This window comes from Microcaecilia unicolor, chromosome 9, assembly GCF_901765095.1.
Source record: "Microcaecilia unicolor chromosome 9, aMicUni1.1, whole genome shotgun sequence".
NCBI lineage: Eukaryota > Metazoa > Chordata > Amphibia > Gymnophiona > Siphonopidae > Microcaecilia > Microcaecilia unicolor.
In genome coordinates, this window is record NC_044039.1 from 82,493,827 (window position 1) to 82,512,849 (window position 19,023).

Consider the following 19,023-nt stretch of genomic DNA (forward strand, 5'->3'; position numbering starts at 1 on the left):
AGAGTTCTGCCAACCCTTAAGAGACGGGTTTGCACTCTCTCCCTGCAAGTCTCCGGTCAAGCTGTGGCAGTGCAGCAGACCTTGGACAACCTGATCCGCCTGGGTGCGGTCGTTCTGGTGCCAAAAAATCAGATTGGCAAGGGACGTTACTCCATTTACTTTGTGGTTCCAAAGAAAGGAGGTTCTGTCCGGCCTATCCTCGACCTCAAAGGGGTCAATCGGGCCTGGAAAGTGAGGCACTTTCGCATGGAGACTCTCCGCTCTGTTATAGCGGCAGTGAAGGCAGGAGAGTTCTTGGCTTCCTTGGACATCAAGGAAGCGTACCTGCATATTCCCATCTGGCCTCCTCTCCAACGCTTTCTGCGTTTTTCAGTCCTGAGACGACACTTCCAGTTCAGAGCCCTCCCTTTCGGGTTGGCTACTGCTCCGCGGACCTTTTCCAAAGTAATGGGGGTCATAGCGGCCTTCCTGCTAAAGGAAGGAGTACAAGTCCATCCTTATCTGGACGACTGGTTGATCCGAGCCCCCTCTTATGCAGAGTGCGGCAAAGCTATGGACCGGGTAGTTGCTCTTGTGAGCTCCCTGGGATGGATCATCAACTGGAAGAAGAGCCAGCTGCGCCCGACTCAGTCCCTGGAGTATCTGGGAGTTCGATTCGACACCCAAGTGGGCAGAGTGTTCCTGCCAGACAATCGGATTGTCAAGCTTCAGGCTCAGGTGGACTAGTTCCTAGTAGCCTCTCCTATTCGGGCTTGGGACTACGTGCAGCTGTTGGGCTCTATGACGGCCACGATGGAAGTAGTGCCCTGGGCCAGGGCTCATATGAGACCACTACAGCTATCTCTGCTGCTGCGCTGGACTCCGATGTCGGAGGATTATGCTGTGCGCCTTCCCGTGGACCCAGCAGTGCGCAAGGCGCTGAGCTGGTGGACGCAGACAGACAAGTTGTCTGCAGGATTGCCTCTGGTGACCCCGGAGTGGATTGTCGTCACGACAGACGCCTCTTTGATGGGCTGGGGAGCCCACTGCTTGGGAAGGACAGCGCAGGGGCTCTAGTCTCCTGCAGAGGCAAGTGGTCTATCAACCTCCTGGAACTCAGAGCCATTCGGTTGGTGTTATTGGAGTTCATCCCGGTACTGGTGTTGTAGCCTGTACGGGTCCTGTCGGACAATGCCACGGCTGTGGCCTATATCAACCGCCAGGGAGGTACCAAGAGCGCCCCTCTAGCCAAGGAGGCTATGAGTCTTTGCCAGTGGGCGGAAGCGAACCTGGAGCAGCTTTCAGCGGCCCACATTGCCGGAGTCATGAATGTCAAGGCGGACTTTCTCAGTCGCCATACCTTGGAGCCCGGAGAGTGGCAACTATCTGCTCAGGCGTTCTTGGACATCACGAAGCGCTGGGGCCAGCCGAGCCTAGATCTGATGGCGTCATCGGCCAATTGCCAAGTGCCGCGCTTTTTCAGCAGAGGACGGGACCCTCGATCCCTGGGAGTAGATGCTCTTCTCCAACAGTGGCCGACACAAGAGCTCCTCTATGTGTTCCCGCCCTGGCCCATGTTGGGCAGGGTGCTAGACCGGGTGGCAAAGCATCCCGGCAGGGTAATCCTGGTGGGTCCGGATTGGCCCAGACGTCCCTGGTATGCGGACTTGATCAGGCTCTCAGTCGACGATCCTCTGCGGCTGTCAGTGGAGCAGGGCCGGTTACATCAGGGTCCCGTGGTGATGGAGGATCCCTCTCCCTTTGGTCTTACGGCCTGGCTATTGAGCGGCAGCGTCTGAGGAAGAAGGGCTTCTCAGACAAGGTCATCGCCACTATGCTGAGAGCGAGGAAACGCTCTACTTCTACTGCTTACGCCAGGGTTTGGCGTATCTTTGCAGCATGGTGTGAAGCAGGCTCACTTTCTCCCTTCACTGCTCCAATTTCTTCAGTGTTGGCGTTCCTGCAAGAAGGTCTGGAGAAAGGCCTGTCGCTCAGTTCCCTTAAAGTCCAGGTAGCGGCTCTGGCTTGCTTCAGGGGCCGCCTGAAGGGTGCTTCCCTGGCTTCGCAGCCAGATGTGGTGCGCTTTCTCAAGGGAGTTAATCACCTGCGCCCTCCTCTGCACTCAGTGGTGCCTGCGTGGAATCTCAACCTGGTGCTAAGAGCATTGCAGAAGCCGCCTTTTGAACCCTTGTCGAGGGCATCTCTGAAAGACCTGACGTTGAAAGCAGTCTTTTTGGTGGCTATCACTTCAGCCAGAAGAGTTTCCGAGCTCCAGGCGCTCTCATGTCGAGAGCCTTTTCTGCAGTTCACTGAGGCAGGAGTGACTATTCGCACAGTGCCTTCCTTCCTGCCCAAGATTGTTTCTCGCTTCCATGTGAATCAGCAGCTCTGTCTCCCTTCCTTTCGTAGGGAGGACTACCCAGAGGAGTACTCTGCTCTTAAATATCTGGATGTGAGACGAGTCATCTTCAGATACTTGGAAGTGACCAATGATTTCCGGAAATCGGATCATCTGTTTGTCCTGTTTGCAGGTCCTCGTAAGGGTCTGCAGGCTGCTAAGCCTACAGTGGCAAGATGGGTCAAGGAAGCCATTGCAGCGGCTTATGTGGCCGCGGGGAAGGTGCCGCCTATCCAGCTGAAGGCTCACTCCACGAGAGCTCAGGCGGCCTCGATGGCAGAGGCCGGATCCGTTTCCTTGGAAGAGATATGCAAGGCGGCAACTTGGGCTTCGGCTCATACATTCTCCAAGCATTACCGTTTGACTGTGGCTGCACGGGCGGAGGCCCGGTTTGGAGCTTCAGTGTTGAGGTCAGGGATTTCAATGTCCCGCCCTGGGTGAGTACTGCTTCGGTACATCCCACCAGTCTATGGATTGATCAGCTTGATGATATGGAAGGTAAAATTATGTATAATCATACCTGATAATTTTCTTTCCATTAATCATAGCTGATCAATCCATAGCCCCTCCCAGATATCTGTTCTGTTTTTATTCTGGTTGCATTTCAGGTTCAAGTTTAGTCTTCAGTTATTTCAGAAAGACTTCGTGTTCAAGTTCTTTCACTTGGATTCTTCAAGAGTTGAGACGAGTTTGTGTTACAGTGAGCTGCTGCATTCCTCTCCCCTCCGTTTTACGGGGCTGGATTGAGACATAAATTCTGCCGGCACTCCCTCCCGCTTCGTGCGGCTGTAGGGCAGCTTTGTACCCCTCCCGCTTCGGCGGTGTTAGGGTCAGTCAGCTCCTCCCGCGGTTGCGGTTGCAGGATAAGCCAGATCCCCCCGCATCGGCGGGTGTGGTGTCCCTCCCCCGCTCCGCGGGGATGAGCTGGACGGATTCCCCTCCCCCACTTGTGTGGGGATGAGCTGGGTTAATTCCCCTCCCCCGTTTCGGCGGTGGTGAGCTGGGCAGAGTGTCCCTTCGTGGGTGTAATTCTCTAAGTGCTGAGTCCTGCGGATGGAGCTTTGATATCGACATACTGAGGAGTTTCCGGCAGCACATGACCACATATAGGGAGGCAAAAGTTTGCTCTCTATCTCCACCTGCTGGTAGATGGACACAACCCACCAGTCTATGGATTGATCAGCTATGATTAATGGAAAGAAAATTATCAGGTATGATTATACATAATTTTACCTTAGATGACGGCAGAAAAAGACCTGCATGGTCCATCCAGTCTGCCCAACAAGATAACTCATATTTGCTGCTTTTTGTGTATACCCTACTTTGATTTGTACCTGTGCTCTTCAGGGCACAGACCGTATAAGTCTGCCCAGCACTATCCCCGCCTCCCAACCACCAGCCCCTCCTCCCAACCACCGGCTCTGGCACAGACCGTACAAGTCTGTCCAGCACTGTCCCTATTTCTATTATCCTTTAAATAGCTTCTGGTTTGAAGGGGGCGGTCTGGGATTACGTTCAAAGAAAACAGTTTTCCCTTGTTATCCAATATTCATTTTTTCCTGGTTGCGTTTTACAAGTACAAAACTATTTTTAATAAACACAATAATGAAGGTAGTAAGAAAGACATACAATTTTCATGCAAAAATCCTTCCCTATTTCACAAAGTTTTACTCTGTTTTTTAAAGCTCTACTTGATTATTCCTGTTTTTATGTGAATAAATTCTGTTGGTGTTTCCTAGTATAGAACTGGTGACATGCCAGTTCAATTAATTCTAGTCCTCCCCAGAGCTTTTGCTGAAGGACAAATATAACAACCATGAGAACAAAATACCAGCGGACTAGGCTGCACCAATAGAGCAGGAGGCACATGGCAAGGGTGAAAGATGTCCAGTAAAGGAGTGATAGGCACTTTACTAGGAGCACCCTCAGCTCAGATTTGCAAGGGGGGATTTTGCTGAGCCCCGTCACATCAAAGTACTTGTGGCCTTCATAGAAAGCTCGCAGACGCTCTTCCTTTTCTTGCCAACGCTGCTGGCACCAGAGCTGAAGTTCTTCCTTCGAGGTCGGTAGAGTTGCCACTGGATACCATTGCACGTGAAAGTGGATCTCCTTGGGGAAGTTTCCATTCAGGATGTGCCTCTCTGTCTGAGGAATGTTGTGAGGATAGGCCACTGTTATGTCGTGAATGGCATCAAGATTTTGACCTTCTATTAGTCGCTGCACAACAAACGTGAAGCCTGTGGTCCGTGGATGAATGACGTAGTCATATTTCTGCAGTCCATTCTGTTCAGCATACTTGTTGCTCCGAGCTTTCGTGTTTTCTGTGAGATCAGTTCCTTCTGGAAAGATCAGAATCTGCAGAGGTTCCTTAATGTCACAGAAATAGTCCAGCATGGCTTTGAAGTGATGCTTGTCCTCATCCCATTTCCTATGGATGAAGATGAAGGCAGCAACCTGCATTGCCCAACCAAATCCTGGAATGGCTTTGAGGCTGGATTTGAGGCAGATTTTTTCCAGCCTGAGGTAGCTGTAGCGCAGTAGACAATTCCACAGGAACATCCAGTCCAGTCTGGTCCGGTGGTTCATTATAATAACACTTCTTTCACTTGGTATGAAACCATCACCTGTTATCACAACTTTGGCGCCAAAGACCATCTCTAGCAGAGCCACAGGGAGTGTGAGCCAGGTAGCCACTACACGGTCGGTGATCCAGCGATACCATCCTGGCGACACAAACATCAATGGCAGGAAGGGACCAAGCATGAAAATGCTTCCGAGAAAGCTTCCCATGAACAGGGCAATCACAAAGTAAACCCCCTTCCATGACACCATGGCTAAAGCTGAAAAATTCTAATGCATTTTAACTCTGGCCAGCATATTATCCTGAGGTCGCCCACTAACAATCCCACAGGTTTCCTTCTCCGGTGCCCCATCCCCTATGATATACACATGGTGATGTTAGTTACGAAGTATCATAATTTTGTTTCTAAGCACCATTTTTATTTACATTTTATTTTGAATAACGTATGTTTTTTTAATGTATAATTATTCTTTTTTTCCTTATTTATTTGATGTACCTTGAGCCATTTTTATTAGGTGTCCCACGTTTTTTGTTTATCACCACTTGGGTGTACTAACCTGATTTTCATTGATCCAGTTATAAAGATAAATGGTTCTTATTACCAAGACACACTATTGAGATGGCACCTCCTGTCAGCCATTCGTTCTCTGTCCGGTGACTTCTTCACGTTCCAGCAAGACAGCGCTTCAGCTCACCGTGCTTTTGAGACTGTTGCACTGCTGTCAGCAGAGACACCGAACTTCATCAGCCTACTGCAGTGGCCACTGAACAGTTCAGATCTTAATCCGGTGGACTGTGTGATTTGGGGATTTTGCAGGAGCGAGTCTACCGTTGCCAGATCCGTGACACTGACCATCTGAAAGATTGATTGAAGAGTGGCGCCACTTTGATCTGATCTTCATTGACAGCAGTGAACCAGTGGCAGGATCAACTTCGTAAATGTATACGTGCGAAAGGGGGACTCTTTGAACATCTGATTTAAACATTTGGACTATTCAGGTTAATATTAACTGTGTTAGAGACTAACTTTTGGGTAGTGTTATTTAAAATTTGACATCTCAGTAACATTAAGGTGGATTTCTATAAAACCACACAACTTTGTTTGAAACAGATGTCACTTTGTGCATGTAAATTTTTAATTAATTCGGTGCAGTTGTTCTTGCAAAATGTTCAGGGGGCTTACTTTTTCCGGACATGGTGTATATTGCCTCTATAGAACTATTACAAAATTCTGGTCACTGAAACTCTAGCCAGCTGTAGCCTATACATCATCAGCAAATTTCTATATATTGTGTCCAAATTTGGGTGCGTTGCTGAGAGGTGCATGCAAATTAATTAGTTAATGAGCTCTTAACCTCAATAATTGTGTGGCAGCATCAAATTATTGATGTTAATTGGCCCTCATTAAAATTTGTGTGCACATCCGGCTGCATGCTGTTCTGTAAGGCAAGGCACCTAACTCCAATAGCGTGTGCCCCAAAAGGGGGGTATGTGCTTGTCGGGTGTTCTGAAACGTTATGTGCTTAGAATACTGGGTAAGAGTGCCTAACTTGAGCACCAGCATTTATACCAGGCTTCAGCAGGCGTAAGTCTGGCATCCAAAGTTAGGTGTAAGAATCGGTGCTACACACTATTGTATATAAAGGGCACACACTCTTTATATAACATAGAATAGCACATAGAGGGGTACAATCGAACGGGGCGTCCAAGTTTTCCTGAGGACGTCCTCGCAGGATGTCCTGGAGAAGGGGCGGGGAAACCCGTATTATCGAAACAAGATGGGCGTCCATCTTTTGTTTCGATAAGACGGTCGAGGACGCCTAAATTTCAACATTTAGGTCGACCTTAGAGATGGTCGGCCCCGGTTTTCGGTGATAATGGAAACCGAGGATGCCCATCTCAGAAACGACCAAATCCAAGCCATTTGGTTGTGGGAGGAGCCAGCATTCATAGTGCAGTGATCTCCCTCACATGCCAGGACACCAACCAGGCACCCTAGGGGGCACTGCAGTGGAGTTCATAAATTGCTCCCAGGTGCATAGCTCCCTTACCTTGTGTGCTGAGCCCCCCCCCCCCCCATAACCCACTTCCCACAGCTGTTCAACACTACCGTAGCCCCCCTTCACCCCTTAGGGCTATGGTAGTGTTGTACAGTTGTGGGGAGTGGGTACAGTGGGTTTTGAAGGGCTCACATTTACCACCATGTGTAACAGGTAGGGGGGGCTGGGTCCGCCTGCCTGAAGTGCACTGCACCCACTAATATTGCTCCAGGGACCTGCATACTGCTGTCAGGGAACTGGGTATGACATTTGAGGCTGGCATAGAGGCTGACAAAAAATATTTTTAAAGGTTTTTTGTTTGTTTTTTAGGGTTGGAGGGGGTTAGTGGCCACTGGGGGTCATCTGGTCAGTTCGGGCACCTTTTTCAGGCTTGGTCGCAAGAAAAAATGGACCAAGTAAAGTCGGCCAAGTGCTCGTCTGGGACGCCTTCTTTTTTCCATTAATGGCCAAGGACGCCCATATGTTAAGCACGCTCCAGTCCCACCTTCGCTATGCTTCCAACACAACCCCGGGAACTTTGGTCGTCCCCGCGACGGAAAGCAGTTGAGGGCGCCCAAAATCGGCTTTTGGTTATGCCGATTTGGGCGACCGTGGGAGAAGGACGCCCATCTCCCTATTTGTGTCGAAAGATGGGCGCCCTTCTCTTTCGAAAATGAGCCCAATAGTGTCAACATTTTTTGACCCCCATTTTTGAGCGCTATTTATAGAACCCCCCTCCCCCCCTTGAGCCTAACCTAAACCAGAGCTTTGATGCTATTTACATTTTGTGACCCCACTCAAATCTGAATTAAGACAGATTAGCTAAAAGAAAACTAATATCAACACAAAGGGACTCATTCTTAAAAACAGCGTTTGATCATTGTGGGTCACTGTATCTGTTTACATGCTCCTACTGATAAATACTGGTGCATTCTTTTCTTTTTTTTTTTTTCCAATTTCAGACAGCTGCATACTTTCAAAACAATTCTATAACTAGGTGCATGTAGTTGTATGGGCCTTGCGTGCACATGCACACAGAGAAGTGGCACTTCTGTATGTAAGTGCTATAGCATGTAACTGCAAGGAGGTGCACACATTGAGCAGAGCATGGAGAGGGGCATGGGCATGTCTCCAACCTGTACACAACTATACGTTACCCATTGCATTGACTATTTATGCCATTGATTTGGTGTAAATAGTTGTGCCTTAATTTAGGTGCACCAATGCAGGTTTACACTCCCCTCCGCTCCCCCCCCCCCCCCCCCACCCCCCTCCCTCTCTCCTCAATCACTGGCTGACTACTTCCGCAACAAGGTGCAGAAGATAAACCTCGAATTCACCACCAAACCATCTCCTCCTCTTCACCCTATAGCCCACTCCCTCAACCAATCAACCCATGCCTCCTTCTCCTCTTTTCCTGATATCACCGAAGAAGAAACCGCCCATCTTCTTTCCTCCTCGAAATGCACCACCTGTCCTCGGACCCCATCCCCACCAACTTACTTAACACCATCTCTCCTACTGTCACCCCCTCCATCTGTCATATCCTCAACCTCTCTCTCTCCACTGCAACTGTCCCTGACACTTTCAAGCATGCTGTAGTCACACCTCTGCTCAAAAAACCATCACTTGACCCTACCTGTCCCTCCAACTACCGCCCCATTTCCCTCCTACCCTTTCTCTCCAAGATACTTGAACGTGCCGTTCACAGCCATTGCCTTTATTTTCTCTCCTCTCATGCCATCCTCGATCTGCTTCGATCTGGCTTTCGCCCCCTACACGCGACTGAAACGGCACTATCTAAAGTCTGCAATGACCTGTTCCTTGCCAAATCCAAAGGTCACTACTCCATCCTTATCCTCCTTGATCTATCTGCCGCTTTTGACACTGTCAATCACAATTTACTTCTTGCCACACTGTCCTCATTTGGGTTCCATGGCTCTGTCCTCTCTTGGTTTTCCTCTTATCTCTCCCACCGTACCTTCAGAGTACACTCTCATGGCTCTTCCTCCACCCCCATCCCGCTCTCTGTTGGAGTTCCTCAAGGATCTGTCCTTGGACCCCTTCTTTTTTTCAATCTACACCTCTTCCCTGGGCTCGCTGATCTCATCTCATGGTTTCCAGTATCATCTTTATGCTGACGACACCCAGCTTTACCTCTCCACACCAGACATCACTGCGGAAAGCCAGGCCAAAGTATCGGCCTGCTTGTCCGACATTGCTGCCTGGATGTCCAACCGCCACCTGAAGCTGAACATGGCCAAGACCGAGCTTATTATCTTCCCACCCAAACCCACTTCTCCTCTCCCTCCACTCTCTATCTCAGTTGACAACACCCTCATCGTCCCTGTCTCATCTGCCCGCAACCTTGGAGTCATCTTCAACTCCTCCCTCTCCTTCTCTGCGCATATTCAGCAGATAGCCAAGACCTGTCGCTTCTTCCTCTACAACATTAGCAAAATTCGCCCTTTCCTCTCTGAGCACACCACGCGAACTCTCATCCACTCTCTCATTACCTCTCGCCTTGACTACTGCAACCTACTCCTCACTGGCCTCCCACTTTGCCACCTATCCCCCCTTCAGTCCGTTCAGAACTCTGCTGCAAGTCTTATCTTCCGCCTGGACCGTTATACTCACATCACCCCTCTCCTCAAATCACTTCACTGGCTTCCGATCAGGTACCGCATACAGTTCAAGCTTCTCCTTCTAACCTACAAATGTACTCGATCTGCTGCCCCTCCTTACCTCTCTACCCTCATCTCCCCTTACGTTCCTACCCGTAACCTCCACTCTCAAGACAAATCCCTCCTTTCAGTACCCTTCTCCGCCAACTCCAGGCTCCGCCCTTTCTGCCTCGCCTCACCCATGCCTGGAATAAACTCCCTGAGCCCATACGCCAGGCCCCCTTCCTGCCCATCTTCAAATCCTTGCTCAAAGCCCATCTCTTCAATGTCGCCTTTGGCACCTAACCACTATTCAAGAAATCTAGACTGCCCCAACTTGACATTTCGTCCTTTAGATTGTAAGCTCCTTTGAGCAGGGACTGTCCTTTTTGTTAAACTGTATAGCGCTGCGTAAACCTAGTAGCGCTATAGAAATGTCAAGTAGTAGTAGTATTCCTTAACAGAATTAGGGCACCCAGAAACCATAACTTTTAGGCACTCCCCATGCAGCACTGGTGTGCCTAAATGGAGGTGCCCTGTTATAGAATTGCCCTTCTACTGTAATTAAATGCTTAGCTACATGCCACTTTGATTTTTTTCACAACCAGTTCTGGATCCTTACAATTTGAACATATTTAAGGACTCCTTTTACTAAGGTGTGCTAATGGATTTAGCTCATGCTATTAACATGCGCTAAATGCTAAGAAGCCTGTAGGAATAAAATAGGTTTCTTAGCATTTAGCATGCATTAAATTCATTAGTAAAAGGAGCCCTAAGTCTCTTGTCTTAGTAATCCTGATACTTAATTTATATATGGATGGTTGCTTACTTCATTAGGGGAGAAGACTCCTTATGTAGAAGTGCACCATAGGTATTCAGATGTATCCACTACTCATATGTTTACCTGCAAGACAAATACATTTTCTAAATCTACCTGTTGCTTTCTGATATAGGGGCGTAATTATCAACATGGACTAATGTTAAGATGTGTCATTAAGTCATGCTACTTTAGAACAGGTCCCATTTTATGCAATAAGACCTAGTTACTAATAACTGGGGTTAACAGTAATATAACATGTCTTAACAGTAGCCCATGTTGATAACTTCCCCTAAATGGAATTTAATGCCTCACTGTAGTAAAGAAACAGATGATCTTCTGCTATTGACATTTGATTTAAAAATTAATTGCAGATTCATTGTGACGAATTTATTCCTTTGTTTGAGAAGCAGTACCCAGAATATTCCTGGAAAGATATACAGGTACAATTTCATTTCATTGTAGCCCCTCCTTAGAGATCACTAGATGAAAAACTAATTTTGTGGGGAAATACCTTTTGATTGTGTGATGTCTATGATATGATCCTTATGACGATGATAGATTTAAAAAAAAGGAGTGAGGAGTTAAAAACGATAAAAGTTGTCTGCCTTAATAAAACATGCAGTCTTTATTAGATTATGAATTCTTCATTAATAAGCTGTAACTGACATAAGGAGGTCAATTACATTCATCGATGGCAATCCATGGCACAAATGGTCTTGACATGGCTGTGTTTTGGCACTATGACCTGTGTCAGGAATCAATGATTCTACAACAAAACATCCAATATGCAAATAGATCACTTAATGCATATAAAAATATTAATGCATAAAATGAATGACAAAATGTAAAACAAACTAAAAATATATCATAAAAATACTTCATAGAAAAAATGTTCCCATAAATGTACATATAAATAAGGTAAACTCAAAATCCATCAATCAATATTAGAGTATATAAAACATTTAACGAATATAAACAAACAAACTATGGCCAATACATATAGGTATACACAGCGAGATCAAATAAAATTGCTATCAACATATCAACAGTATTTATTGCAGGCACCTCCTCCCCCCCCCCCCCCCCCCCCCCCCCACCGGTCCCCTTCCTAGGCTAGCAAGCATCCTCCTGCCCTGGTTCTCTTCAGCATCTCCATTTCATTCACTCAACTGGTAGAGCAGAGAGAGCCTGGAGGGGGCAAAGCAACGCAGGCAGCAGTGCCTAGCCTCTAGTTTGCCCACAGAGTCCAGGGGAGCGTAATCTGTGGCACGATTCACTTGGCTTGCAGCCCTCCATGAGGAGTCACGGGAGGCAGGAACGAGCACACAGACAATTGGCGCAGGCAGCCATTTGTAAGAGGGCCGGATCCCGCTTGCCCTCCTAACACCATTAGCGATATCTACGCTTATTTTAAGTTCAGCAATCAAAACTAGGTTACCTCAGCTGCCTTGAGAGCTTGATGTGTATACCACAGTACTATTGATTTAAGGTTGTAATTGATACTCAATGCAGGTTACCCCAGTGCTGTTGGGATTGTAATCCTAACTGCCTAGATAAGGGTTGAATAGATTATGTTCAACTAACGGAGAACCAATTTTACTGCAAGTATATTACTAGTTTTATAGCTTTTCCATAAAGAATGTGTACTTATACAACATATTTCCAGAAAACATCCACATAGTCTATAGCAAACAAATTTATCCAGCAGATGGAGGTAGAGATACTGAACTCTTGCAGGAACATCACTGGTACAAGAGCTGGTGCAGCCTGGAATCCTTCGGTATTTCCCTACCTCAAGATGGTGTACAATGAACTTGTGCATCAGATTTCCTAGGTATAGGCATGATTCTCTAGGGCACAGCCCACGTCTGTTGGGGTTGAATCCTTGGGCTGGTGTTGCTCATGGTGTTCGCACCACGGTCCTTATGCCAGTTGAGCCGGAAGGGGGGTTTATTCCATCATAGCCCTAAGCTTGAGCTCGCCGCCAGAGCACCCCACAGCAGTCTTTAAAAAAAAAAATCCAATTGGCTGTTCTGTTGTGGGAATAAAGTTGTATAGGGAAAAAAAAGAGAGAGAGTGCTAGTTCTGTGTACAGAACTGGAAACGAGCTGCTCTTAATTGGTGGCTAATTTGAAACGGTAGGCAGACCAGGGACCCGGTAGCAAAGTAGTTTTTTGGGGTTGCGGGAGAGTCGGTGCTTTAGCCTGTGGTGGCAGGTTATGGCAGATGGGTACAAGTGTGGTGTCTATGGGAGCCAACAGCTAAGGACTTCACTCAATTTTTCAGCTCCCATGTTACTGGAAGGCCTCCCGGAAGGGGGATTGTGGAGATGTTTGGCCCCCTTTTTTGCCTGTCCGTGCCAGCTGCAGCTTTACTGGCTTTGGAACAGCAGTCATTTTGCCTTCCTCCTGCTGAAATATGGTACTACGTAGCAGAAGCAGTATTTTGACAGTGAAAGGTGCAAAGATGCTCATGATTCACCAGGCTGAGATGACCATTTGGGGGGAGGGTCCCTAGAGCCCATTGCCATCTGCTATTTTGGAGTGTGTGCAGCAGGCTCTGTTGGAGAGGACACCTCCCAAAGTGTGAGGATTTGTTTTCTGTCTGTGCCCAATCCCTAGAACTCAAGAAGCTGTGATGCAACAGCAAGGATTCGGTGCCAGATAGGACTCTATTTCTGTCGGAGTTCCCGGGGGAATGGGGGGGAAGGGGTAATGAGGTATTTGAATGACCCAAAGAAGGTTTCCAGAGCTGGGGATCTTTTCGCTGGAGGAGTAAGCCTCTTCAGGTGCAAAGAGCTGATCGATTCAGTGACTGACAACCTACAAATCGAACCCTGAGAATGTCTGGAGGCCTTCTTAAGGTTTTTCTGCTTCATAGGGCTTTGTTCTAGATGGTCCTGGCCAAGTGGGAAGCATTGGAAGAGATCCTTTGGTGCATGGAACTTCTAGTCAGGCTATTTCTGTTTCTGCATGAGGAGCTAGACAGGCTGTCCTGTTTCCCTAGAGTAGATGCTCTTCACATACAGTGGTGGAAATAAGTATTTGATCCCTTGCTGATTTTGTAAGTTTGCCCACTGACAAAGACATGAGCAGCCCATAATTGAAGGGTAGGTTATTGGTAACAGTGAGAGATAGCACATCACAAATTAAATCCGGAAAATCACATTGTGGAAAGTATATGAATTTATTTGCATTCTGCAGAGGGAAATAAGTATTTAATCCCTCTGGCAAACAAGACCTAATACTTGGTGGCAAAACCCTTGTTGGCAAGCACAGCGGTCAGACGTCTTCTGTAGTTGATGATGAGGTTTGCACACATGTCAGGAGGAATTTTGGTCCACTCCTCTTTGCAGATCATCTCTAAATCATTAAGAGTTCTGGGCTGTCGCTTGGCAACTCGCAGCTTCAGCTCCCTCCATAAGTTTTCAATGGGATTAAGGTCTGGTGACTGGCTAGGCCACTCCATGACCCTAATGTGCTTCTTCCTGAGCCACTCCTTTGTTGCCTTGGCTGTATGTTTTGGGTCATTGTCGTGCTGGAAGACCCAGCCACGACCCATTTTTAAGGCCCTGGCGGAGGGAAGGAGGTTGTCACTCAGAATTGTACGGTACATGGCCCCATCCATTCTCCCATTGATGCGGTGAAGTAGTCCTGTGCCCTTAGCAGAGAAACACCCCCAAAACATAACATTTCCACCTCCATGCTTGACAGTGGGGACGGTGTTCTTTGGGTCATAGGCAGCATTTCTCTTCCTCCAAACACGGCGAGTTGAGTTCATGCCAAAGAGCTCAATTTTTGTCTCATCTGACCACAGCACCTTCTCCCAATCACTCTCGGCATCATCCAGGTGTTCACTGGCAAACTTCAGACGGGCCGTCACATGTGCCTTCCGGAGCAGGGGGACCTTGCGGGCACTGCAGGATTGCAATCCGTTATGTCGTAATGTGTTACCAATGGTTTTCGTGGTGACAGTGGTCCCAGCTGCCTTGAGATCATTGACAAGTTCCCCCCTTGTAGTTGTAGGCTGATTTCTAACCTTCCTCATGATCAAGGATACCCCACGAGGTGAGATTTTGCGTGGAGCCCCAGATCTTTGTCGATTGACAGTCATTTTGTACTTCTTCCATTTTCTTACTATGGCACCAACAGTTGTCTCCTTCTCGCCCAGCGTCTTACTGATGGTTTTGTAGCCCATTCCAGCCTTGTGCAGGTGTATGATCTTGTCCCTGACATCCTTAGACAGCTCCTTGCTCTTGGCCATTTTGTAGAGGTTAGAGTCTGACTGATTCACTGAGTCTGTGGACAGGTGTCTTTCATACAGGTGACCATTGCCGACAGCTGTCTGTCATGCAGGTAACGAGTTGATTTGGAGCATCTACCTGGTCTGTAGGGGCCAGATCTCTTACTGGTTGGTGGGGGATCAAATACTTATTTCCCTCTGCAGAATGCAAATAAATTCATATACTTTCCACAATGTGATTTTCCGGATTTAATTTGTGATGTGCTATCTCTCACTGTTACCAATAACCTACCCTTCAATTATGGGCTGCTCATGTCTTTGTCAGTGGGCAAACTTACAAAATCAGCAAGGGATCAAATACTTATTTCCACCACTGAAACAGTGAACAAGAAGATAACTATTCCAGTTGAAGAGGAAGTGGTGTTAAAGGATACCTACAGTAGGACGATACAGCAGCTTCTCAAATAGGTCTTTGCTTCCTCAGCTTTTAGAGTTCATGCCTCCCTGTGCAGGGTCTACATGGCTTGCCCTTTCTGTGCTGGGCCCAATTGCTGCTGTATTGCTTAGAGGTGGTTCACTTAGTCATGCCTCCTTCTGACAGATGTGTGTGTGCTGTATGATCTTGTCTGCATATGTTCAGTCGGTGGCATCTGTGTGGTGACCTGCTGATGGCTTTGGTCACCACATTGGGCAGTTGGTGCAACTGGGAAAGCATAGTTAAACCTGCTGCCTTTTAAGGGTCAGCTGGTATTGAGAGAGGATTTGGAGAAGGTAAAAGATTTTGGGAGACGAGCACAGAAGCTCCTGAAGGACTGACCATGTGTGGTATCTCGCCTTTCTGGGGATAGGGCTCAGCCCAAGGATGGGGCTTTTAAAGGGTGTCCTTACGTCTTTGAAGGCCCAGAAGGGGGTGCCCTTTGGGGAGTCCAGAGGGTGATGGATCCCAATTCCTCCTTGTCCTCAACATTTGTCAAGGGTCACTAGTGAGTATCAGCAGGGCTCCCTGGAGTTGCAGATGAGAGGTAGGCTCTGCCTCTTCTACTTCAAGTAGGCCTTCATCACATCTGACCAGTGGGTCTTGGAGGTGGTACATCAGGGGTATGCCCTGGCGTTTGTTGAAAACATTCTTGATGCCTTTATGGCCTAGCCCTGCAGCTCCCCTTTCAAAAGAGAGGCAATAGAGGTAGCCCTGCAGCAGCTGCTTCAGTTGGGGCCCATGTTGCTGGTTGCCTGCCAGGAACTGGGTCAGAGAGACTATTCTATCTTTGTGCCCAAGAAAAGGTGGTACCTTCCACCTAATTTTGGATCTCGAGAGTCAAACCCTTGCTCAGGGTCTAGTGGTTCCACATGGAAACTCAATTCAGTGATTGCCTCATTCAGGCCGGGAGAGATTCTCACCTTCTTGGATCTGATGTAGATGTATTTTTTTCACATTGCAATTCAGGAGTCTCGTAGATGGTTCTTGTACTTCTTGGGATGGCACTTCCAATTCAGGGCTGTGCTGTTTGATCTGGTGACATTTCCCTTTTCTCCAGAATGCATTGCTGTTGTGCTGGGCCACTCACTCCCAAGAGTTTGATGTCTGCCTCCCGCTTTCCAGTACTGTTTGGAGTCTGGTTGAGTGGAGCAATCCCAGGCATCTGCTCAAGGGGGTCTCTCTGGACTCACCTGAATGGGTGGTGGTGGCCACCAATGGAAGTCTTCAAGGCTTGGGGGCCCATTGCCTAGGGTGTGGAGTCATCTTGGTCCATCAGTCGCATGGCACGGTTTCCTTTATCGGGCAAGGCAGACCAGGTGATATCCAACAATGTCATGGCAATGGCTTACATCAACAAGCAAGGGTGAACCTGGGGTGTGATGGTGGCACTGGAGGCCAGTCAGCTTTGCAGATGAGTGGAAATGCATCTATCTGCGATTTCGGCAGAGCACATTGTAGGGAGAGAGAATGTACAGGCAGATTTCCTCAGCTGGAATGTGCTGGACATAGGGGATTGGGAGCTGAGCTCCTCAGCCTTCCAGCTTCTGGTGGATCTCTGGGGCTCCGGGTGTTTCAGCCTGGTAGTGGTGTGACAAAACATGAAGTCTTCTCTCTTCTTCAGTTGCAGAAAAGAGTTTGGCTCAGCGAGCATAAATGCTCTCATTCAGCAGAAATCTTTTTGTGTTTCTTCCTCTGCCTTTGGTCAGCAAAGCTCTTTAGAGGGTGGTGAAACATCCATTTCTAGTAATTCAGTGGCTTTGGATTGGTCCTGTCGGCCAGGGTATGCAGATCTTGTGGCTGCTGGTGGGTTCCTCAATTCTGCTTCCTCAGGGGAAGGAAATCCTTGGCCTGCCCATATTGAAGGACCCAGATCCTGTCTGGCTTATGGCCTGGTACTTGAAAGGCATTGACTGAGAAGCAGAAGTTATTCATCTTCTTTCATCTCTACCTTGCTCAGGTCCCAGAGACAGTCTACACCTTTAGCAAATGTATGAGTCTGGTGAGAGGTCTTTGAGCAATGTTGTGCAGACTGAGTGGTTCAGACTACATCTAGCAAGATTTTGTAGAGGGTTTTGGACTGGGTCTGGCTCTCACCTTCCTCGGGGTCCAAGTGACAGATGTATCATGCTTCTTTAACAAGTTCAATGGAATTTCCCAGGCAGATTTTGGGCACTTCTTGTGTGGTGTCAAGCACATTCAGCCTCAGTTCTGGGCTACTTATGGATCACCTTAAAAAGAGATGATAGAACCTCAGTCCATGTGGGTGTTGTCTACAGACCCCCGACACAACTGGAAGAACTAGATAGGGATCTGATAGCGGATATTCAAAAGTTAGGAAAGAAGAGGGAGGTGCTGTTGCTGGGAGATTTCAATCTGCCGGATGTAGATTGGAAGGTTCCGTCGGCGAAATCGGAGAGAAGTAGACAGATCGTGGATGCTTTCCAAAGTGTTTTGCTCAGACAAATGGTGACGGAACCCACGAGGGAGGGAGCGACGCTGGATCTGGTGCTCACAAATGGGGATAGTGTGTCAAATGTCCGAGTGGGTGCCCACCTGGGCGGCAGTGACCATCAAACGGTTTGGTTTGATATGACTGCTGTAGTGGAGGGCAGCCACTCAAAACTCAAAGTCCTGGATTTCAAGCATGCTGACTTTACTAAAATGGGGGAATACCTGAGGAAGGAGCTGATGGGCTGGGAGGAAGTGCAAGAAGTGGAAGGACAGTGGTCCAGGCTGAAGGAAGCTATAAATAGGGCTACAAACCTTTATGTAAGGAAAGTAAATAAAAGCAAGAGAAAAAGGAAACCGATATGGTTCTCCAAGCAAGTGGCTGAGAAAATAAAGGCTAAAGAGTTGGCGTTCCAGAAATACACAAAAACTCAAGAACAGGAACAAGGGAAGGAATACCGGAGGAAACTGAAAGAAGCCAAGAGAGAGATACGTCTGGCGAAAGCGGAAGAACAAATGGCTAGAAATGTAAGGAGGGGTGACAAAAATTTCTTCAGGTATATTAGTGAAAGGAGAATGACTAAAAGGGGAATTGTGAGACTAAAAGATACTGCGAACCGCTATATAGATAGTGATGAAGGAAAAGCAAATTTGCTAAATAGATATTTTTGTTCTGTTTTCACAGAAGAAAATCCTGGAGCAGGACCGCGATGGACTGGAAAAAGTACAAATGATAGGGGAGTGGATACAGCATCATTTACAGAAGAGAGTGTGTATGAACAACTTGTAAAGCTAAAGGTGGACAAAGCCATGGGACCGGACGGGATCCACCCCAGGATATTAAGAGAGCTCAGAGAGGTCCTGGCGGGTCCTCTTAAAGATTTGTTTAATAAATCCTTGGAGACGGGAGATGTTCCGAGGGATTGGAGAATGGCGGAGGTGGTCCCTCTTCATAAAAGTGGTGATAGGGAAGTAGCTGGAAACTACAGGCCGGTAAGCCTCACTTTGGTTATTGGAAAAGTAATGGAAGCGATGCTGAAGGAAAGGATAGTGAATTTCCTGGAAGCCAATAAGTTGCAAGATCCGAGACAACATGGTTTTACCAAAGGGAAATCGTGCCAAACGAATCTCATTGAGTTTTTTGATTGGGTGACAGGAGAATTGAATCAGGGACGAGCTATGGACGTAATCTACTTAGATTTCAGCAAAGCTTTTGACACGGTTCCCCACAGAAGGCTTTTAAATAAACTGGATGGGCTGAAGATAGGACCTAAAGTGGTGAACTGGATTAGGAACTGGTTGACGGACTGACGCCAGAGGGTGGTGGTGAATGGAGTTAGCTCGGAGGAGGGAAAGGTGAGTAGTGGAGTGCCTC

The 19,023-nt window shown here is 47.7% G+C and overlaps 1 protein-coding gene and 1 pseudogene across 1 annotated transcript in view; one reads left to right on the plus strand and one right to left on the minus strand.

Moving 5' to 3' along the window:
- TTLL12 (tubulin tyrosine ligase like 12) overlaps positions 1-19,023 on the plus strand; it is a 248,707-nt gene that overhangs the window by 172,947 nt on the left and 56,737 nt on the right. Inside the window, exon 12 of the mRNA XM_030213875.1 lies at positions 10,852-10,920. Coding sequence (XP_030069735.1) covers positions 10,852-10,920 — 69 coding nt within the window. The remainder of the gene's footprint in view (positions 1-10,851; positions 10,921-19,023) is intronic.
- On the minus strand, positions 4,085-5,301 carry LOC115477738 (annotated as a pseudogene).